We start from the raw sequence: 22,979 nt of genomic DNA, 5'->3' as shown, positions 1-22,979 counted from the left end.
GTTACGAAGCTACAGAAGCTTCGAACGAACTGTGCTGCATCCACGAAACAGCACGACATGTCGCCTCATTTGGACTGTCGGTTTCGAAGAGTCGTGGTAGCACAGCGCCGACTGCATATGGTGTCGACACGGATCATGCATATTGCAGGGTGTGTCGTATGTAGCGATTCTTTAAGTTGTGTGTACGCCTTCTGGCAAAGTCGGATGTCTGTTTGGCCTTGGACACCACGTCGACACACTGCTCTCGAGCTCGAAAACGCAGAAGTGGTGCGCGTCGGCATTGACGTCGATGTATTGAGCCAAAGTAGAACTATGAGCGGCTGGGCCACGTTCTGCAATATTTGTCTTCATAGTTAACATTGGGGTTGCTCAACATGTTCCTTTAGAACTGTGGCGAGCAGGTGCTCAAGCAAGTCGCGATTCGCTAGCCGCCAAAATCCGATAAACAAGGGAACAGTAGGAACATGCAAGACAAGAAACAGTACAGGTAAATGCGACATCGAGTGCCATATAAAAATTGCAACAGCTCACTTACTTAGGCGATATCTGCAACAGCAATCCTACGAAGGATGAAACATTTGTTTTTTTTTTCCGCGATCGATGCACAACACTAAGCGGCAACTGCAGCAACAAGCATTTGGAACGAGTTTAAACGTTTTTACCATAACAGCAAAAAGTTCTGCCAAACTGAGAGCCCACATATGCTCCATTCACATCAGTAAATTCAACAAACAAGAGCAACAGCACTGAAAAACATAACAGGGGCTACACAACACCACACTACCAACCATAAACGCGCTCCAAGGCATAAAGAAACGAGCTGCTCCAGCGTTGCGCCCAAGTGTGGCTCGAGATCGCAAGCTTGAACACCATCTGGTTCTTCCAGCGCAACTAACTAGAACAACATTCTATCACACAACACAGTAAGAAACCGTAAAATTGTGTTTTAGCTAAGCTGAAACGCTGAAGCAGCTCCAGCAGCGCGCGCAAAACTATAAACCGGAACACGCCATACTTGTTTAAACAACGTCATCATAACTGTGACGTCACTTCCGTGCGTGGCAGCAGCGTTTTGGTATGGCATTTCGCTTCTACCACGCGCGTGTCACCAGTTACCGCCGTTGAGTTAACGCGACAATATTTGCATCGCATCAGACGCGCGAACTCGCCAGAATGCAATGCATTAATCTGAGACGTGGAACACATATACTTGTTGCTTCTCCAATATGACTTTGAACGGCAGGTATTAATTTCTTCGTTAGCGTCAATATAACAACAGGCTGTTCAGTGAAAAACTGACTGGACTTATAATTAAACGAAGCGAGCCATCAAGAGTCTCAAAATATTTTTTTAACACAAGCCTAGATTCATGGCTGTGAACGGGTCTTTGACCATTCACGTGCACATAATCGCATCCCTACTGTCTGTCCTCATCATTATATACTCCTAGCTCAGTCCCCTATTTTTCTCCTCTTCCCTTTCCGCCTGAGCAGAATAGCAGGTTGGAAGACGTACATCTCTGCGTCTACTCTCTATCTCTATCCATAAATAAAGCTTTGCTTCACATGAATTCCAGCATTCGCGTTGGATCTGCATAATTTCTATGTAACTACATGCGGTACTTCTGAAGAACAAACAGGCGCAATATTTCAGTGCAGCTTAGCAGCAGCGTGGAGTTTTTGTACAAAATTAATTTGTGCTGTTTTCTTGCAATTATTATTCAGTTATGCAAATCGACTTGAACCAGTTCCAACCGTTATTTTTTCACTTTGGAGTTAAACCAGAACTGAACAGTTTTTCGCGAACCGAAACAAAAATCGGAACGAAAACAAGAAGTTTCGGTTTGACATTTTGAATTAGTATGCTGATCCTAAATTAGACCATTCTGTTTGCATGTTATCATTAAATGCGCGTCCATAATCTCAAACCATCTCGTTTGGCGCATTGAATGCGATACGCCTTTCTAGCGATTTGCTGCGTTTACATGCATGAAGTGCGATCGGCTCGAAAAATAATACGATACGCTTCTGTCGCATTCGTGTAAATAAGGCTTATGTGCGGCATCTCTCGAAATAAATTCAGTTGAAAGTACAGCGCCAGTATGGCTGTTGCTGTCTCAGTCCTTGCGTGTGGACTGAGCTTCATAAGACCCTATATTATATGTCAATAACGAAATCAACCAACTCGCCCTGATCAGGGCGAGTTCACCCTGATTCTGAAAATCACGATGACTTTGAACGCGACACACTTTTCGCGCCATTGTGCCGACAATTCTCAAAGCGTCCTGCCATCACAAGGGGCACTTCCGATCGCGATCGAGCCCGATCGGAATTTATCACCCGCAATTCCTCAGCTAACGCAAATGAGCCAATCGCGATCGAGTAATTCGATCCTGCTCGAAAGTGCCCCGTCAGAGAACCTACTGCTGCTGCAGCAGACAAGTATTTTGTGCTAGGATGTTTACTTTTAATATTACTAAATATCGTAAATGAAACGAATGCAGCGAACACATACGCTAGCTGTCGGCACGTCTATAAAAGCCATGGCGAAAACAGCATAGCACGTGTTTGGTTTAGAGTTGGCAACAGAGGGTTACTCTTTCGCCCAATATTTACACGGTTTACGGCACACTTTTGCCTTGGGGTGCCTTGTGATTCTACGTTCTTCATCTCTGTTTCGTTTGAAAAAAAATGGAACTCGTCTCGCTTCGGCGTGTGTCAGGATCCTGTGCCCGGCGCGAAGCGGCCGTGCAATGATGTCGGCGACGAGCTTATGTTAACGCAGACTGTCACCAATGGTTGGAGCCATGCGTGAGCCTGAGCTGGACGATGACTCCAGTCATCTACCGGATTGGAAGTTGCCGCTGGCGTTCAGCGATGCTCGACACGCGTCTGAGCCCTGCGAAAGCATCCCCACACAGACGTGGCGGATGAAAGAACGGGTGAGTTTCTCAGCGTCAATTTTCGAGCGATGCACGCTACGAAAGCCGCAGTGTATCTCGTGCGCATCAAGATCACAGCGACGCTAATCGGGCAGCGATACGTCCGCGTGTTCCTCCGCTACAAACAGCCCTTCTATGGCGAACACATTAATTTCTAGCATATTCTCGTGATCAGTTGTTTATTGGTTCACGTCAGCCTAGTGTGTGTGTAGTCAGGATGTCGAGAAACTTAAGGTGTTACGCCCGCGTTGCCTTTGACTTACGAATAGTGGGTGTGTTTTCTAGTTTTCAGTTTTGTTAATGGAATATAACCACGATGTAACTCTACAAAATGATACGGAACACCAATGTTTCACTCAAACAAGCGTCTTTGCCAGGCGTTTGTATGCAAGATAAATTGTTGTTACGGTATCTTCTATGGACGATTGCGTGCTGTAGCTTAATCTGTGCAGCTCGGTCGTTCATATATTTATTGCACCTCAATGGACGGGAAAACATCAAATATGTTCATTCGTAATCATACATCAGAAAAGACCAACTGTGACTTTCGAAACCATCACTACCAACATTTGGGACCTTTTCATCTCAAGTGCAGCAATCATCATGGCTGAAACTAGCTTTGTTTCGGAAGAGGTCGTTCGTCAACACTTAAAATGTCTTTTCGGAGAAGGTGGTGCGGGAAAACGGGATGAACGAAAGACACAGATAACTGGAGCGCTACTAGCAACTGAAGGTAATTTAATGCATCGCCACAATAAATCGGAAGAGACCAATGCAAGGGCAACATTGGCAGGATTAACTGTTCCGGTAGTCGGTCTCCTTTGCAAAATGTCATAGCGGTCAGGCACCGATGCACAATGTGCCTTTCATGTAAATTCCAAGTGTGGCATGAATTTTGCCATTTACGTTGTGATAACTGGTCGAGTGGCAGTATGTGTGTCGTTTTAATTAGTCAAAAATCAATTGTCATTAGCAAGCCCCCATAACGCAGAAGTGTTTGACTGCAATTAGCATTCCAGGATACTTCATGCACTTTTTGGTACCTATCTGTGCCTGGATCTAATCATTTTCCTTTCACGCTGACTTGCGTGCTGCTGGGTATGTGCCACTCTTCGATGAACCTTTTTGACACCAACTTGGGTCAATGGGTATGTGTTACTGTTCAGTGAACCTCTTTGATGCGAACATGAGTCATTAGATATGTGCTGCTCTTCATAATAATCATCATAACCAATGAAACATATCACCACTTGCGAACCCATCATAACACAAATTGCTAATTGCATTAACATCACCAATCATCTTCAAAGTATGGATGTGCTGCCAATTTTTTGCTACGAGGTGCGAAAACTCATCATACCAGGTGGCATGCTTAAAGGTGCCATGACACGGTCTCCAAACTGTTTTCACTTCATCATTGTAACTGAAAATAGAGAGGCAAAGATGGTTACACACTTACCAAAAAAAGGGGAGGGGACTCTCAGCGCACATTTTAACCCGAAATGTCAATTTGAAGTCACTGTCCCTGAGCCCTTCCCACAGACAACAGCTGTCATTTTGGCATGGCTTGTGATGTCAAGAACTGCGGGTCAGCTGCAGTATTGTTTGCTCTGAAACCTTCCTAACCACATGGGCGCCATGCTGAGAAGGTGCATGCTGACTGCTGCATGAAAATGTCTTTGGCTGACAGCTGTGTTGCATTTCAAAGACCAATGCCGTTTTTTTTTTTTTTTTTTTGATGAGGCACTACCGCTGCCTGCAGTGCCTGTGGTTCTCACTGAGGAGTGTGCCACTGTCCCTCTCTGATCCAGATGAAAACGGTCAGCGTGGCTCTTGTGATGTGCCTAAACATTGGTGTGGATCCACCAGATGTGGTCAAGACGCAACCGTGCGCACGACTTGAGTGCTGGCTTGGTGAGTCCATTTTTGTTGATCTAGACATTGCTTCAAGCCAAGAATGAGATTGAGCAGAAAGTGGCATACAGTTCTCTTGCACAGTTATGTTTAGGAGGGTAAACTGTTATACAGAAGGGTACGCATTTGGGCTGGTTGGCTCCTGATTACGAGCAGAAAACAGTTTTGTTTTTCTTTTTTGTTTTCTTTACGGTAGTGGGAGAGTATATATATGCTGACTGAAAGAATAAAGATACTTGGTTGTTAGTCAGCGCTGTGGTCTGTGTACTTCTCTTCGTCCTGTCGTTTAGCACTGTTTTCAGCTCATAACCTGTTATCCTGCTCACTCTGACAATTTTAAACCAAGGTTTTCTTTGCTCTCATTGTTACGGTATGAGCGTCTACAAATTATTTGCACCAAAACTGTTGCTGAGTGCTCACTTCTCACTTACCCATTTAGCAATAAATCTTCTTTACAAATTGTTAAAGTTACTGGGGTCTGTAAGATCAGGTCTGAAACTCTGAAGTCAGAGTTTCATACATTGATTCCTGTCTCACCTTGTTTCAGGCCTCTTCAACAATATTTAAAAAATTCAGATGTTGGGATTTCAACAAGGGTAACAGTCCAATGCTCTACCCATGAAGATAGAGCACTAGACTGTAGTGGTCCATTAGGCTAGAGCATAATTTTGTTTGCTTGCTGTAGCAAGCAGAAAGGTATAACCCAGCACAGCTAGGCCCTGATGCTGCTGCCCGGTTTTTTCAATAAATGCTGCAGGATGTCTCTTAAATAAAACTAGCTTTTGTCTTGTTTCATCAGTATGTGAGGTAAAGAATATGAACAGTTTCTTATTGCCAGAAACTGCTTGCAATGTTTCTTGATTAGCTCTAGTTAAGACACTTGAAAGTGACTTCTTGTAACCTTGCTACCTTTCCCTTTCCTTTTCATTGAAATCTGTGTCAGAAGTCCTGCAGGTATTGAAGAGTATGAATATTTTGAAATCATTAGATTTAAAGGGACACTAAAGGCAAATACTAAGTCGACGTGGACTCCTTAAATACCATTCCAGAAATCTCGCAACGCTTGTTTCGTGCCAAGAAAAGACTTAGTTTGCGGGAATATTGCATCTGAACGATCCGAATACCTTTTTCGTAGTTCAAATCTTCTGCCACCCAACCAGGGGAGGGGTGATGTTGCATACGCCATCACCATCCTTTGTTGCTGTCGGTGAGTTAAACGGCGCCTGACAGATGGTGGTATTGAGTCAAGAAAGAGCGGTGGATTCACTGCAGCAGCTGCTTTTTGGTCAAGTGGCGTAGGCCTTCCGGACATCCTGCGACATCACATGGAAGTTGAATTCTCTGCTACTTGCACTTTGTGCGAGTTTCGTGAGCCAGCAAAACCAGCGCATTACTAGGGAATAATGAAACTACTGAAACACGCAAGCATGTGCGGTGCGGAGTCGAACGAAGGTGCAACCTTTCGACTGCCCACGCTGTTGTAAACGGCAATTTCAATTCGTGATTTTTTATAAAAATGGAATAGAACTGGACAAGTAGCATTTTATTTCATCTTATAATACAATACACGGATTTTTTTTTCTTTTTTTTTTGCAGCGAGTTCTTGAGTGTGAGTGACACAACTTAATTGAGGAATGCTTTCGTGATTGGGCGAGTACTTGAGTGTCAAAAGGGAGTCTCCAATCATGTCCTGCATTTGCTTCAATTTCTGTATTATTATGGCTCTGTTCGCGATAATATCGGCGCCTTAGAGATTTTCAGGAACTCATCTATCGTTTCAGCTTGAATTAATATTGGCCTTTAGTGTCCCTTTAATGCTACTCTGGTATGTTTTTTTTCATCATGGACAGAAGGGAATCACCAAACAAGATGGAATTGCTGAACTGAACTGTATCAGATGACAGTGACACAGTAACTCCAGCTCCCTCCTGACTTAAGTTAGGGCGTCCTTGTTGATAAGTTTGATGTGTTGTTTTCGTGTCACAATTTTTTGCTAGAGGTGGCTGTGGCTCTCTGTGGGATGCCATCATCATAAATACTGTGAATGCTTTCAGACCCACTCCAGTCGCCCCCACAGAAGGCTCTGGAGAGCATCGGAGCAGCACTGCAGAAGCAGTACGAGCGGTGGCAGTCGCGTGCTCGCTACAAGCTCAGCCTTGATCCCACCGTGGAGGAGGTCAAGAAGCTTTGCTCCTCACTCAGGCGCAACTCCAAGGCAAGTATTGAGATTCTCCACAACTGTTGTCGTGCCATACCTAAGCATTTCAGTTCTTTGTGTTCTTTTGTACAGTACTTAAACCCATGTCTAATGGACACTTTTCAAAGGCTATTGAGTTGATGACCTTTCAGATTCTTTGTCAAACTTAAAGAAGTTGTGTCGCTGCTAAGTACATGGCAAACGCGCAATGGCCATTGAAATGTTTCAATAATCTGACACATAATGACAATGACATAACAAAATTAATTGAATAGGGGGGATACAGTCAGCTCTGGTCTGACCAGGTGTAAGACTGCACAATGTTAAAGGTTGCTTGTTATATTAGTGCCACTGGTGCAACAAATGGATTTAAGAGCTCCCTTTGAAGAATTCTTGGAGTGTAGTGAACTTATAAATGATGTATGATCATATTGTCTGTCTCTGCACATTTGACTTTAGGTTATGACGCTTAAGTTCGTCCAAGTGGTGACTTTGCAGGTTAAAATGCATAAACATACATAAACAATATTCTAAGGAAATAGTTCAGTATTATCAAGCAATGAGTGCCTTAGAATAATGTGCTTGGACGTGCCAAAGGTCACCCATCGCTGCAGTAGAAACTTTAAAGGACGTGTTAGTGTATGCAAAGTAAACCCTCACTGTACCATGCCAAAAAAGCCTGCTCTTGAGTCCCAGGTCTGAGGCTTACAAACACTTTCAAAATGGAACAAGTAAAAGCGCTGAATTCTGCCTTAAACAGCACATCAGTAAAACAGGACAACCAATGAATGTTAAAGACATGCCCAAGAAACCGAAAGCAGTTGCATGGCATTTTAACCTATCCTTTCAAAGGCCAACTGCAGTGAAGCTGGACTGCACAAAAAGCCCAGCTTCAGATAGTTCAGTTATAGAGCAGTTTTCGTGCAAAACTTTTGTTTGAAATATGGATTGATGTTGCTTGAATTGAAGATTGCTGCTGTAGTACACATGCTAGAGCTGTGCATAGGCTCGGGGTGACTCGGAAGCCCGTACTCTGTTCGCAGGCCGGACTTGGGTAGCCTGATGCCATGTTTATTTGCACTGTATTCTTTTGTTCGTTTAGCCGAGCCACATACAGAGCCCAACTTGATCCTGGAACATGGATTCTATGCAGTGGAGCTGTCCTCGAGCGCAACATGCAGAATTTGTTCGAAGCACTTGAAATATATTTTTTTGAAGCCCTAGACATTAAAGAACTTGCTGTTATTGCATGATAACTTATGATGTGTGTTTGTTTGGTGAATATCATAGGCTTTCTATGTTTAATTAGGTTTTAATTCAACATGGTAAATATATGCAATTTATTATAAAAACAATTTTGTTACAGCAACAAAGCTCTGACAGGGGTGGCTGAGCTGGGCTCTGGCCTCAAATATTTTAGGTAGGGCTCAGCTAGGCTTCTGATGCAAGCAACAGGCCTGGGGTGAAAAATGGCAGCACAGCTCTACTATATACCACTCATTTATAGTCAAATTAGCCAAAGTGAAGTATTGTTTCAGTGGGCCTTTAATTGTCAGGGGATGGGGTAATTAGACTAGTGATGTGGTGCCCTGTTTGAGCAAAATGATTCGTGTTTCAGGAGGATCGTGTCCTCTTCCACTACAATGGCCATGGGGTGCCCAAGCCAACCATCAATGGCGAAATCTGGGTCTTCAACAGGGTGAGGCTTCATCGACTGCGGTGTCCCAGAAGGAAGCAGCACAGAGTGCTTGTAAAATGAGCTTATTTCTGCATTAAAGATACTGTAATCTACAAGCTACAGTGAACGAAAAAAAGGAAACCGAGGAGCCTGATTTTTATTAATCATATCATGAGAAGCCAACAGACAGACACCAAGAACAACATAGCGAAAATTGCTTACAAATTTACCCAAATAGATCACGTACTCATGATGCCTGTGGCAGAAAGGATGTTCCACACCCGCCACCTAGGTTTCTGAGTGATGGCACTGGCTGACACTCCCGGGGTTAATTCTAGTAGTAAAACATCAACACTCAAGAAAGTGTATGGGAAAACGGCATCGCGATAGCTCAATTGGTAAGAGCATCGCACGCCCAATTCGAAGATGTGGGTTTGTATCTCACCTAGAGCCAGTTGTTTCTTCATACACCTCCATTCCCAATTATTTATCATTTCCTTAATTAATTTATTAAGTACACATAATTATCACTATGTTGTCCTCGGTGTCTTTGTTTGTTGGCTTCTTATGATATGATTAATAAAAATCGGGCCCCTCAGTTTTTTTTCTTCTCGTTCATTGCATTAAGAGGGTCTCGAATCCAGCAACATTGATGCCTTCAGGTAGCACGTGTAAGTTTATTGACCAGTTGCTGTCGCACAAATACATCACGTACTTGCGATGCCTGGGGCTGAGAGGACGTTTCACATCCGCTGCCTAGGTTTGTGAGTGGTGGTGCTGCCTAACACTCCCATGGTTAGTTCTAGTAGTAAAACATAAATGCCCCGGAAAGTTCATGGGAGAAAGGCGCCGCGGTAACTCATTTGGTAAGGGTGTAGCATGCATGATGTGAAGATGCCCACCTGTGGTCAGTTGTTTCTTCATCCTCTTTCATTTCCATTAATTTATCATTTCTCTAATTCAATTAGTACCTAAGTACAAGTAATTTTCTCTATGTTGTACTTGGCGTCTTTGTTTATTGGCTTCTTGTGATATGATCTACAAGCTACAAGCACCTTATGTGTATACTTAGGTTTCATTACTTCATTACAGTTGCTTCTTAACACTTTCCTGCCTGTGGGAAAAGCAGCAATTTTTGGTTAGTCTCTAAAATACTTCCTTTCCTATCACAGCGCATGCTTAATACTGAAGTATATAGCATAAAATTAAAGAGAAAGCAGTCCTCTGTCTTACAGTACTAGTCCCAAACAATGTGTCTATTAAAAAGAACCTGAAAAAAGAAATATATAAGCAAAAATCTTCTAGAAAAAAAAGATATATAAAACGCCATTGCTGCTTCACATGGAAAGACCTTTAAAAAATTTCAGAATGTACGTTTTCAGGGTGTCTACCAACCGGGAAAACCGGGAATTCTCAGGGAATTTGAACAGTCTGGAAAAACTCGGGGAAAACTCAGGGAATTTGTGCTTCCATCAGGGAAAATTAGCTGTAACTTTATTGAAAGGGAACGAAAGTCGTGTTGATGCTGGCTCCAGTAACAGAGGAATCGCAACGAATCGTCATTGACGCCGTGTCATCGGCACGATGTATTGCCAGAGTAGTTAACGACCGATTTTCTAGACGCCCGATTTTTCGGACATGCCCGATAATTTGCACGGTTTTGCGGCACCACCACGTACTCCATATAGTCAATGTATATTGCCCCGACTGCAGGTCTGAAATGGCATTAATCAAAGCCGCCACCGCCGCTATTTTGATTATCTCGCCGCCTCGAACCGGCACTCTCGCAGGCAAATCCGCAAATCCGTAACCACCACCGCGGCAACGTCAGGCCTAGCTGCTTCTATGTTCGCTATTAAGCTTCTTGCTGTGCGGTGCCGTGTTTTTCATTGAAAGAATTCGCCGCTATCACCAATGGCACCGACTCCGCCTTTGTAATCCTAGCGATTGGCTTTGAAGCTCGCAGAGCACAGCGCGTTGCGTAATGCCAGTCTGCGAAAGTTAGCTTCGCCTCGGTACACTAGTGTTAGGCGGTGAAGCATAACAAGCGTGGGAAGGGGGCAATTGTCGCGGGACACAGTATACATTATTTAATTACACATGCGTGCACGTCGTCTTCTGTCACAGTACAAGCCCTGATATGCCTAAAAAGCGTACTGGCAGGCCTTCAGAGCTTTTTGAGACGTGCCTGTGGTAATTTTAGCCCTTAAAGGCAGTTAAAGACATGCATTAATTTTTTTCAGACTGCCCGTTTTTTTTCAATTTTTTTTTGCGGCCCCTCGGAAGTCCAAGAAATCAAATGTTGACTGTACAACTGACCAAGAGGATGCTTCAGATGATCCATGTGGTGAAAGCGTGGTAGAAGGAGGATGAGAACAGAAAGGACCGACGCACTGAGGAATTAACGGGAAAGGAAGGGTGCCGCCACCTTTTTGAAGGAGCTTGAGCTAAAAAAACTAAGTGATGGCTGATGCTGAGACACAGGGTGTCCCTCATCCAAACCAAAATAAATTGTTTACGCAGTGAAACCCAACACTGAGATGTTGTGTACGGGCTGAGAGTATGTCAGGACAGTTGAGGTTGACTTCCCAGCTGCTGAGAGAGAACCTTAGTTGTGACAAAGTTCAGGACCTCATACAGATGAGCTTGCTATCAGTTGATAGAAATAGCTGATATTAAAAAAATATTTACTTATGTATGCATCTCCTTTACATTCGTATTTGAAAATGTTCGACTCAATTTGGAATGGGCTTTACCATTTCTTTCGCTGTGCATTTTACTAACACCTTCCTTCTGTTTTCTTTTTAAATAAAATATATATTACTCCTTACTATTCAAACTGGATTAAGTCATTTTTTTGCTTCAGCATGCTTACTAGAGAGTGACAGCATCGGGCAACGTGGTGTCAGCCTGTCTTGACATAAAACAAAGATCTGACTCATTCAGGGAATTTCGCAAAGGTGCTCAGGGAAAACCTGGAAAACTCAGGGAATTTGGAAATGTCAACTTGGTAGACACCCTGGTTTTCAACGCAAAAGACCTTTCCAATATTCCAGCAACTATTATCTTTCTGTGAAAAAAAAAATATAAGACAAAATGTTAACTTTAGTGACTAGCCCTAGCGTGGTGCCATGGTTGACTCTTGGCCGACTTTCCGCGTAAAACTCGACTCTTAGCGTGGCTGTCAGTAAATGATCCTGATGGAAGGATGTTAACGCCCTACAGGTATGAACAGTGACCTTTTCAACATGCAGTATATCTTTATATCAGCGTGCAGCAGCCTTGAGAAGATTAGATGAAGAAAGCGGAAATCCGTTCTAAAATCTGATGAACTGAAGTTGTGTTTCACGTCAGTGCTGCTTCCAAAGTCCGAAAACACGTGTGCAGGTGCATTAGAATCCGTAGAAATGCGTCGTTCTTTGCATCAGCAGCGTAAGACGCCAATGGCCATCTTGGAGTCTACAAGCACTTGTCACGCCAACCGCGCCCCTTCTCTGGAGGTGGTCTAAAGATGCACAGATGGTAGAAGAAAAAAAAACCGATACTAACTAAATACAGTTACTAAATAACCCAATAAATGGTGCTAGCTGTCCAAGAGTACTCGGAAAGTGGCAAAATACAAATTCGCGACCATTGATAGTGGGCTGACCATGGGCAAGAGAGAAACAACTTTATTCAAATAAAAATAGTGTTTGGTTCTTTTGGGTGAAGCCCCTCTTCCAGGGCCGCACTGGCTGTTGTGGCTTGCCGGGCTTGGTCAAAGGTTGCCAATCGGCTTCCCAAGTCCCGTTCGGAGAGTTGCCATGATCAATTGTTGAGTGTATCATTAAGTAGTGGCGAGACAGCATCTGCCGGACCCTGCATGCATTGGTAAGTCATTAATAAGGGAAAATCAGACGTCCACCCGTTCATAGCAATTGCTACAAAGGAAGTTATGTGTTTGAGTGTCGTGGTGGAGTCGCACCATGGACATCTGTCGCTGTCTTTGTCGAGAAAAATTTCGTGGAGTATGTGTAAGTGTGAGTAATAGGTGCAGACAAGACTGTGTTAAATTTATTAAAAGGGTCATGCAGACAATAGTAGTGTGGTATTTCAAATCAGTCATGTTAGAAAAGATGTACAGTTTCTTTCAAAGGGCCCGAAACCTTTTGTTATATTTTGAACTCATTTTAAATTAACACAAACATCATGAATAGAATACTGCAACAATCACCTTTGGGGAACCTGGCAGCTTTACACATCATGGCGAAGCAAGTTTCAGTATGGTTGGAAAGTCGATTTGAAAAGGTGTTGTCGAATGAGAATTACGTACGTTGTTGACTTCTAAATGAGAAATACTAATGTTCTTACAATTTATGTGTTTGGTTTGTTACTGAAGCCTGGTCCACTGCTTGTAATACGAGGGCAAATCAGAAAGTCTTCGACCCAATTTTTTTAGCCAAATTGTGGCTGTAAATGTGAAGTCAACGTATCCATTCCCAGCGGTGTACCTTTCTTGGACTGCCCCATCCTTATCTGCCGGTAGCTCCGTGGCACGGTGCTGCTGTCATTTGTTGAAGGTGACAATTGTGCTTCACACGTTCACGACGTATGAGTAACAAAGTGGGATTAGTTTTTTACAGATCAAGGGATGAACACCCATCGAAATCTACAAGGAACTGCAGCCCACGTATGGGGAAAGGTGTCTCACTTTGAAAAGTGTGAGGGGGTGGTGCGGTGAGTTCGCAAAAGGCCGAGAAGACTTGCATGACAATGAGCATTCGGGGAGGCTGTGTGCATCACTGACTGATGAAAACGGCATCTCAAATTTAATGCTGGGATAGGACAAATGTCTAAACTGGTGTGGGGACTATGTGGAAAAATAGTGTAATGTACATAGAGTAGTACATATATTTGTAATTACCTGTATGTACTTATTTTGTATGTTTATTTTGGCTAATAATAAATAGGGGTCAAGACTTTCTGATTTGCCCTCGTACATATAAGAACTATACCAGATCAGAATGTAAGAAACACAGATAGAAAGCTGTGGCCACTTGACCGCCTGAACCAGGCTGTTTAGCAACCAGAGGATCCTTGTAGTGGTATCTACAATTAAGCCAGCACAGGTGGCTGCTGAGCTCTTGTCTTACCAGCCTATTATGTCATAATTTCAGACATACACACAGTACATCCCGCTGTCCATGTATGACCTGCAGCAGTGGATGGGTGCTCCTTCCATTTACGTATATGACTGCTCTTCTGCTGGCCTTATCCTCGAGTCATTCAACAAGTTTGCCATCCAGCATGAGCGTGAGTTCGAGATCTCGCTGGGAAGCGTCAAGGGGCAGACGCCACCCTGCTACCGGAGCTGCATCCAGCTTGCTGCTTGCCGCCAGCACCAGGTATACTGCTTTCTTCCTTCTCTATGAAAAGACAGCCTTGTCTGTGCAGCACACATATCTGCCAACTCTGTCCGTAATTATAGTTTTCTAATTACGGAAGTTTCCGTGAAGTTTTACATTTGCGCTTGTTTTACAATTCTTTTTAACATTCTGTCAAGCTTTATGAAAAGTGAATTCTGTTCGTGAAACAGTCAAACGTGCCAGTCTCTGAACCTTCCATTGGGAGTCTTCTCATGGCGAAATGATGAAAGAGGGGTACTTTCTTCGAGCAAGTTTTTTCAAACAGGCTCTTGAAGCAGGCGATATCAGCAATCACAGTGTGTTTGAAAAAGCTGCAGTCTGTTCCTTGTAAATTTATGCTGTTCCAAGTTTGCTGCTGCTTCTGTGCTACATGTAATGGTAAATCATTGTTAAAAAAAGTGTGTATGAATGTCATAAATGTGTGCTTAGAGCAAGTTCTAAAGCAAAAAATTACTTCTGCTCCCCCTCCCTCCCCAATTTCTTTCTCTTCGATGTCATGTCTATGGAACATTTTGATTTTTACAAATTTTAAAGGGACATTAAAGGCAAATACTAAGTTGACGTGGACTGTTAAAATACCATTCCACAAACCTCGCAATGCTTGTTTCATGCCAAAAAAAGGCTTAGTTTAAGAGAAAATTGCCTCTGAAAGGTCCGAATGCCTTTTTTCAAAATTCAAATCTCCTGCCAGCTAAACGGGGTAGTGGTGACGTTGCATACACCATCAACACCCTTTGCTGCCGTCGGTTAGTAAAACGGCACCCGACAGGCGGTGGTACTGAGCCAAGACAGAGTGGTGGATTCGTCGCTCCAGCTGCTTTTTGGTCAAGTGCCATAGACCGTTGGGGCATCCCGCGACATCACATGGAAGTTAAATTCTCTGCTACTTGCAGTTTGTGCAAGTTTTGTGAGCCAGCAAAACCAGAGCAGCACTATGTGATAACGAAACTACTGAAACGCGAAAGTGTGGGGGGCGCGGAGTCGAGTGAAAACAAAACCTCTCCACTGCCCGCATCGTTGTTCAGGGTAATTTCAATGAGTTCTTTTTTCTGAAGATGAAATAGAACTGGACAAGTAGCATTTTGTTTTGTCTTGTAATACAAGGATGTTATTTCGCAACGAGTGGTTTAGTACCAGTGGCAGAATTTAACTGAGGAATACTTTCATCATCGGGCAAGACTTGAATGTCCCGGGGGAGTCTCTAATCATGTCCTACATTTATCTCATTTTCTCGGTTATTAAGGCTCTCTTCATGATAATATTGATGCCCTAGAGATACTCGAGCACTAATCTTTTACTTTAGCATGACTTAATATACGTCTTTAGTGTCCCTTTAAGGTTCACAGGCTGGCAGGTATGACTGCAGCTTGCAGTGCTGCCGACAGAGATGCCCTTGTCGTTTCACACGGACATGCGGTTCTGATCGGCGTCGGTCTCGATCTCGACACACTCCATGCTCTTATCCTGCTGCTTGTTGTCCGCGGCATTCACCAGTATCTCGTTGAATATCTAGTGCAGGCAAGGCACGAACGCGATGCTGCAGTTCTCCATGCAACCGTTTTCTTCGCCAATTCAATGGGACCTTTACTTCTATATGTTCAATGCAAAGTACAGCAAGAAAATTGGGGCCTCTTCATGCTACCTTGAGCGAAATGTTCACCTGTTTGCACCTGTTTCTATTCACATCCTCTCTCCCAGCATGTCTTTATTTCCGTATTTCTTATCTTTGTTACGAATGGTGACAGGCCAACATGTTCACTGCAAACATTCACTTTATTACCAGTACTCCACTACCTTTCCTCCGCGCTGCTTTATGCTGTCCAATTGCGCATACCACACCACATACTTTGCACTACCCCTGTCCCTTTCCTCTCGCTGCCGATTTGTGCCACCTGGTGCTTCCCTGGCGACTACAGTCAATCGTGTGCATGGCCTCCGAGAACTGTGCTTTGCCTCGCCTCACTTGGAGCTCTCAGTGCTTACATCACCACGCTCTCCTCACATCTTAAAGGACCCCTCGCCAGGCTCCATAGGAAGTTTTGGTTATGCAGTGACATTTGTAATATACTGTCTAGAAAGCATTCTATAATAAAGATTTTTCTAAATGTATTGTTTCGTTAATAGAGATAGGAAAATTTAACTGTCTCAATGCCATGATGCCAGGAGGCGAGCTTTCTTTCTCTCCCTTGATGACTAGCTTTTGCAGTCGACATTGCTTCCCTGCCTTGTCCCATGCAGGAGCCCGGGGATTGTTTCATGTTTATGTGAGAAGCATAAATTCAGTATACTAATCCTAGAGGAAAAGCTGGGCAAAAAAATGGGAATGACATAGGCGCTACCTTGTTGCTACTTCTGATTTTTGTAGCGCTAAAGATATTCAAAATACGATGCATAAACAAGCGTTTGCATGTAGCATGTATGTATGGACAACGTGTAAAGTTCATCACATATATTCTTCAGAAAGATTTGATGGCTATTTATACATTTTTTATGTAAAATTTACGGTGCACGAAAGAATGTGTTTAAAGGCGATTAAACTAGATGGCATCACGATCCAAAGGCAAGATCGAGATCGTGTTGATTGTGCGTCTCGTCTGAATCGTATCTCGTCATCTGTGCCTGCGCGCCTGCACAGAGTAGCATCACAGCAGCACCCTTGCATTTACCAATTTCAACACATGGGCACTATAGGGAGTCTTTCCTCTAGAGTTGATTATATTAACTCTATGAACAGAAGCCCCGCTTGCTTTTCTTTTTCTTCTTCTCGTCCTTTTCTTGCAGCTTCATAGTGCACTTCCAGTAGCAGTCTGTCTTGGTCTTTCTGTGACTAGTGGCTGCTGTGTCCGTTTACAGGTACTGCCGATGAACCCAGAGTTGCCAGCGGACTTGTTCACATCATGCCTGACAACGCCCGTGCAGATGGCTCTCAGGTGGTTTGTGCTGCAGAAGGCAAGCCGGCTAGTGCCCAGTGTGACACTTGAGTTGCTGGAGCGAGTTCCAGGCCAGCTGCATGACCGGCGCACTATGCTGGGTGAACTGAACTGGATCTTTACAGCCATCACAGACACCATCGCGTGGAACGTGTTGCCCAAGGCACTGTTCCAACGCCTGTTCCGACAAGACCTGCTAGTTGCGAGTTTGTTTCGCAACTTCTTGCTGGCAGAACGGGTGATGCGTGCATACGACTGCCAGCCTGTGTCACAGCCCGCACTGCCGCCAACCTTCCAGCACCCCATGTGGCAAGCCTGGGACCTGGCATTGGACTTGTGCCTGGCTCAGCTGGCACGAGTCCAGCAGGGGCATCCCTTTCAGCACTCACCCTTTTTCGCCCAGCAGCTGACAGCCTTTCAGGTGGGGCCTCTTTCATGACCCAAAGCACCCGAAACAGTGTTGGCATGTCGCATGTCGAGAAGTGAGGCCTGTCCAAAAGCTGCTTTGCTGAATAATCTCATTCATTGACCTGCCACCAGTGTCTTCTGGTTCGTTGCTTGGAATGCTAAACTGGGCTCCACATGCAGTTGGTTGGAAGCTAGCACTTCTGCATCAGGTGCACATCCACCTTCTCAGCCTCGTTTAAAAGTGAGGTAAAGAATATGCAGATCCAACGCAATGCTAGAACCTGAATGATACGCAGCTTGTTTGAGTTAGTGAGGTAGCAGCAATAGCGGATGATGTGAGCGCAGCTTCGTCGCCTGTATCTTTTAGCTGTCTGTGTCATGAGGACGAAGGCCATGTATGATGCTTGTCGAAGGAAGCATGTTGATAAGTGGTGTGTGGGCACAGATGCAGTGCGATACATATAATTACAGCTATCTAGAGGGTATTGTGGCAATGTCTAGAAAGTTCCAGAGGCAATTGTAGCAATTCAATGAAAAGGTCCAATCGAGTTTCTCATGTTGCTTTACCTCTCTGCTCCATTCCTGCCATGTATATACATGCTCTGAACCTCCTCGTGATGTGGCGTGCAAAACAGCAACAGCAGCAGTAGTGCAAAAGCTGAAGAGGCAAAGAAAGCTTTGCTTTAGAAGTACAAACACTGAAGCAAAGCATTAGTGCATTTCCAATGTCCTCTTTCTTTTATTCGTGCTGTTAGTATACCTGCAGTTAACGTGAGGAGCAAATGCCTAAATGGAGGGCAGGTTGTTGGTACTCATGGAAGAAAGCACTTAAATGAGGGCTCTGGCCACTGTTTGGCAAAGCGGGCCAAGTTGCATTGCTTGAGGAGAGATTCAAGCCAAATTTTCTATGTTTCAACAAATGTTTAATGCATCATTCTTCTTTTATCTTCTGCAAAAATTGATAAAGTTTGAGCACTAATGTAATGAAAAAAATGTTTTTGTGACTGATGGTGGCCCGTAAAATTGTTAATTTATTATGAAAAAAAGGGTGAGGCGTGCAGGCTCAAGAGAAGAGAAGTGGACAACATGAACATTAATTTATGTGTATGCAGAATATGTTCAAGTACTTGCTGTGTGCTATTGCAGCAGGGCCTCTAAGCAAAATCAGTTAGAGAAGGTTGAACAGCCATGTTCTTTCAGTCTGAACACTCACCTGTTTCGTAATTTGGCAAGAAATAATATGAAAAAAGTGTTTTTCCCAGCATGTCTTGAGTGTTTCTATGAGCTTTTTGAATCACATGATGCCGTAATTGTGTTGGCTTTGACTAGTGAGTCTTTTTGCACAAAGACAAGCATTGCCCTATGGCTGCATTGTCTTGCAGCACTAATAATTCTATCCACCGTTCATCTACATCTTCTCATGTTACTGCTAGATGACAAGCCCTAAATTTCCAAATCCAGAAGTACCAAACAAAGAACAACTCCCATCTTGATGCCTGTAAGCATGAACACTGAAGCGTGTCATTGTCATTGCTTTCAGAGATGCCTAACAGCTCAGCGATGAAGTGCTGCACATACTGATGCGAGTACATTGTTTGTTTTTTCACTGACTGTCTGTTACAACGTTACTGCTCGGCACAACCCATACCTTGATGCATCGAAACTTTCTCGAGTATTGTCGCCGATTCTATAGCAAAAGAATCTTGTCTGTAATCATATGGCATGTGCGATGTGAATAGTGTACATTCTGCAACGTATGCAAGCACCACCGATTACATGCGAACGTATAATGAGTCACGTATAAATAGCCAACGCGTTTGACCCACGAATCAAATTTCAACTATTGATGACGGTGTTTGCCTCTATAATTGTGTGCTTGAGTATTACTTGTTTTCATGGTGCAGGCTCGTCCAATAAAGTGTTAAAATAAAGACTCATTCCTGACTTTCATTAGTTATGCTGCTGTCTGCTTCTCCACCGTCACTACAATGTGACAATGCATAGTATATTAATGCAGTGAGGCTACATCTGCATTGCATGCATAATATGATAGAGTACACACATGCCGTCTGCTCTTTCGCAAGAATACATACGTTGTGGGCATTATTGCTCACAGCATACGAAGAAAGAACCTGTTCCTAATCAGCACTTCTTGTCATATGGCATTTTTGTACATTGTGATTTCAGCAGCAAGTGCATGTTGTTGTGTGAAGATTGCCTTAAATGAACTTTTGTTTTAGCACATAAGTCCTTGCTATCTGATTTGGGTGCATATACCTATATGTATTTTAACAATGTCTCAGTGAATTATGATATGTAAAATTGGTAATTTGCCAGACAAACAGTGTCTTAGAAAAACTACCTTTGTGCACAAATACTTAAAACTAGAACAGCACTATTTTTATTGCGCTGGTCATTCGACTGTTGCACGAGGAGAAAAAAAACCTACACGAGACAGATTTAGTAATGTTGGAGTGATGAGCACCATTATGCACATCACACTACCAGGGATCAAAACACAAAGGCCAGTTCCAATGATTACAAGGCATCGATTGTGACAAATCAAGTCCTAATCAAAAGCTGTCATTGTGTGCAGGTGTGGCTAACCTTTGGCTCGGAGCAGTCGGCTCCGCCGGAACAGTTGCCCATCGTCCTGCAGGTGCTGCTCAGCCAGATCCACAGGGTCCGGGCACTCGACCTCCTAGGCAGGTTCCTCGACCTGGGCCCCTGGGCGGTCAACTTGGTCAGTTGTTCTTGGGAAGGTCTTTTGTCTCGCATAGCACTTCTCACAAATGTTCTCTAGAAATTTGAACTTTGCCTTCCTGTTTTCTTGCTCGCAAAGGTCTTGGGGAAACTCTGGAATGATTCTAATTTGAATACAGATGCTAATATTCATGGTTATTCACCATTTACATGGTAGATATTTAATTGTAATCACTCTCTCACACAAATCTAAGCTGGCTTTAGATCCAAGCCAGCAGCAGTACTATGTTGAAAATTTGAATTAACATTTGCTCTAAATGTAAGGAGACTGGAAGAAATAAAGCAGTTAAGTGCTTCTTCATTGATGATTATAATGGCAGATTTGTTATGCATCTACCTGAATACAACCAGGTTGCATTTGTATGTAGCATATTTTTCTCTTTGTATCAAATCTTCATTATAAAAGAGTGAAAAAGAAATTGGCACAAACAAAACCTCAATTGGGGCTGTGCATCAGAATTACAAATGCAAACAACACTAAGATAAGCCATGCCTGTGATGAGCTCCTTCTGCTCTTCACTTATAGTGCTAAGGACCAAAGCATATAATTTTTTTGTTTGCCTATTAATTTAAAACTACAGAGTAGTGCACTTGAAGTTACTTTTGCAGGTGCTTCAGCTTTTTGCTGCTTTCTTGCATATTATTTTGCATCATGTGCAAACATAACCAATACTGCATCTGATTGCATACTTTCAGTTCCATTTTAGCAGTATAGTACTCATTGAAATAAAGCATGGCTTACCAAATTTTACATTTAGTACTACTTCATTATCTCCAGTAATTCAACGTATCCACATTCGAGGTTTGTACATGCTTTTATGACATAGTGGCTCATTCTTGTGATGGGTGCTGTTGTGATTGGCACTGTCCTTACTTGCATTTAGTGCATCTAAAAGGCAGCACTTTTGAAAGGGTTGGAAGGTGAACTTATCAGGCATGAACCCTATCCAGCTTATTTTGGTAATGCTCTGTTGGTGCTGCTGGTTGTGCTTATATGGTGCTCTCCTTTAGTCGGTTTGCTCGTGTAGTGTCGCCGTAACAGGTCCTCAAGCTTATTGTTAAAGGCACTGTCAATTGTTTACATCCAACTTCTGGAGTTTAGGCTTGTCTTGTCTTGTCTTGGAAATTTTGCACAATGTGTTGCACAAAGTGCCGGGACAATATGATGATTACTTGGAATATAGAGCATTATAGTTGTTTTCTTCAGTACAGTTTTTTATGTACTGGAACAGGGAGCTAGAATGAAACTTTCTTGCAGGCTCTGTCAGTTGGGATCTTCCCGTACATCCTGAAGCTGCTTCAAAGCTGTGCCCGAGACCTTCGACCACTGCTCGTTTCCATCTGGGCCAAGATACTGGCTGTCGACCAGGTGAGGTCCTTTCTATAGCGTCCCAAATGTCATGAATTGCCATACAGCTAACCTATTATTGCATTGTTGCTCGCAAGTCGTGTCAAGTAGACCTCGTTCGAGACAATGGCCATCGCTACTTCCTGAGTGTGCTGTCAGACCTGTCCATGCCGGTAAGTTCTGGCTGAGATATCTTGTTGGAAGCAGACATGTTTTCTGACGCTGTCTGTATCTCTCATGCAGCCGGAGCATCGAACCATGGCTGCCTTTGTCATGTCGTGCATCGTGGCCAACTACCCCAGCGGACAGGTACTGTTGCTCTTCTCATACCCTACTACACTTGAACCTCATCGTAGGGAACCTGGCTATAACAAAGTATTGAATATGACACAGTAATTCTAACAACTTTCTTGCAGATGCCGGAATTTGCATATAAGTTTTTTATTTGTGTAATAGTGATGACTGGAATAAAAGTGTTGCATTCCTTCTCAAGCTTAATGTGTTCAACTGATGTGCCAGTGGTTCAGCAGTGTGTGGATGCCATGGGGGGGTGGGTGGAGGGGGGGAGGAAACACTCGTAAAGCGAGAAATGCAGTATTTTCATCACTGCTGAAGTTAATACTCTATGAACTTCTTTGTGAACTGGGAAAATAAAGAGTGTGTGTGCCTTATTGGAAGGTGCTCTACCCTCATGCAGTGGCATTTGGTTATTCTCATTGTGCACTGCATTTCTATTTTATAGTGCTTTTGTGCTTACCTGTCTCCGTTCATTCTTTGTGACGTGTGCATGGATAGGTGTCAGTGAAGGGTATCTCTAAGTGCAGTTAAAAAGGTGTTTCAGGAGCGCATAGGGACTCGACTTCAATGTGCTTCCCACCTGCTCAAAAAAAGTTCTTGGGCTGCTCAATAACAGTGCTCAATCAGCTTCTATAGCACTCAGAAAGGCAGCTTTTCCTGTTCTAAAGAGGTGTTCAAGATGCAGTTTTGCTCTTCCAAACCTTCTGTTGATTATGTTTGTCTTGCTTGTCATGGAACCAGTGTTCATAAGGCCATATCAAATCATTACCGTTACAGTCGGATTTAGAGCAGCTATAAAGGATGTTACACTAATTGATTTAGTGCTGACTGCGTTAGTGGATTTTATGTACTCTAGCTGGCCGTGTTGTGCTCTGCAGGAAGCAGCTTTGAAAGGCAATGTCATAGCCCTCTGCACGGAGCAGCTGACAGACAGCCACCCTCGGCTTCGCCAGTGGCTTGCCATCTGTCTTGGCCGCACTTGGAATGGCTACACAGCTGCTCGTTGGTGTGGCATCCGGGACAGTGCTCACGAGAAACTTAGTACTCTACTTGCAGACCCTGTGCCAGAGGCAAGTGGGTGTATTGCTGGTGCAAGAG

General features: G+C 43.5%; 1 protein-coding gene across 7 annotated transcripts in view; it reads left to right on the top strand.

The window, feature by feature from the left end:
* Positions 1–2,373: 2,373 nt before the first annotated feature.
* Positions 2,374–22,979, top strand: part of raptor (regulatory associated protein of MTOR complex 1) — a 61,969-nt gene continuing 41,363 nt past the window's right edge. For 3 of the 7 annotated variants that reach the window (XM_065452666.2, XM_065452663.2, XM_065452662.2), the window contains exons 1-11: positions 2,375–2,941; positions 4,753–4,855; positions 6,910–7,070; positions 8,671–8,751; positions 13,887–14,114; positions 16,989–17,486; positions 20,070–20,216; positions 21,495–21,605; positions 21,683–21,757; positions 21,828–21,893; positions 22,760–22,951. In XM_065452666.2, coding sequence (XP_065308738.1) covers positions 2,795–2,941; positions 4,753–4,855; positions 6,910–7,070; positions 8,671–8,751; positions 13,887–14,114; positions 16,989–17,486; positions 20,070–20,216; positions 21,495–21,605; positions 21,683–21,757; positions 21,828–21,893; positions 22,760–22,951 — 1,809 coding nt within the window. In that variant the 5' untranslated portion in view covers positions 2,375–2,794. Of the gene's footprint in view, positions 2,942–4,752; positions 4,856–6,909; positions 7,071–8,670; positions 8,752–13,886; positions 14,115–16,988; positions 17,487–20,069; positions 20,217–21,494; positions 21,606–21,682; positions 21,758–21,827; positions 21,894–22,759; positions 22,952–22,979 lie in introns of all 7 variants that reach the window. The other 4 variants (XM_065452668.2, XM_065452665.2, XM_065452664.2 and 1 more) reach the window with 3 other exon arrangements.

This window comes from Dermacentor albipictus, chromosome 8 (genome assembly GCF_038994185.2).
Source record: "Dermacentor albipictus isolate Rhodes 1998 colony chromosome 8, USDA_Dalb.pri_finalv2, whole genome shotgun sequence".
Lineage (NCBI taxonomy): Eukaryota > Metazoa > Arthropoda > Arachnida > Ixodida > Ixodidae > Dermacentor > Dermacentor albipictus.
Note: the sequence above shows the minus strand (reverse complement) of the source record. Positions and strands in the feature narration are given on the sequence as shown.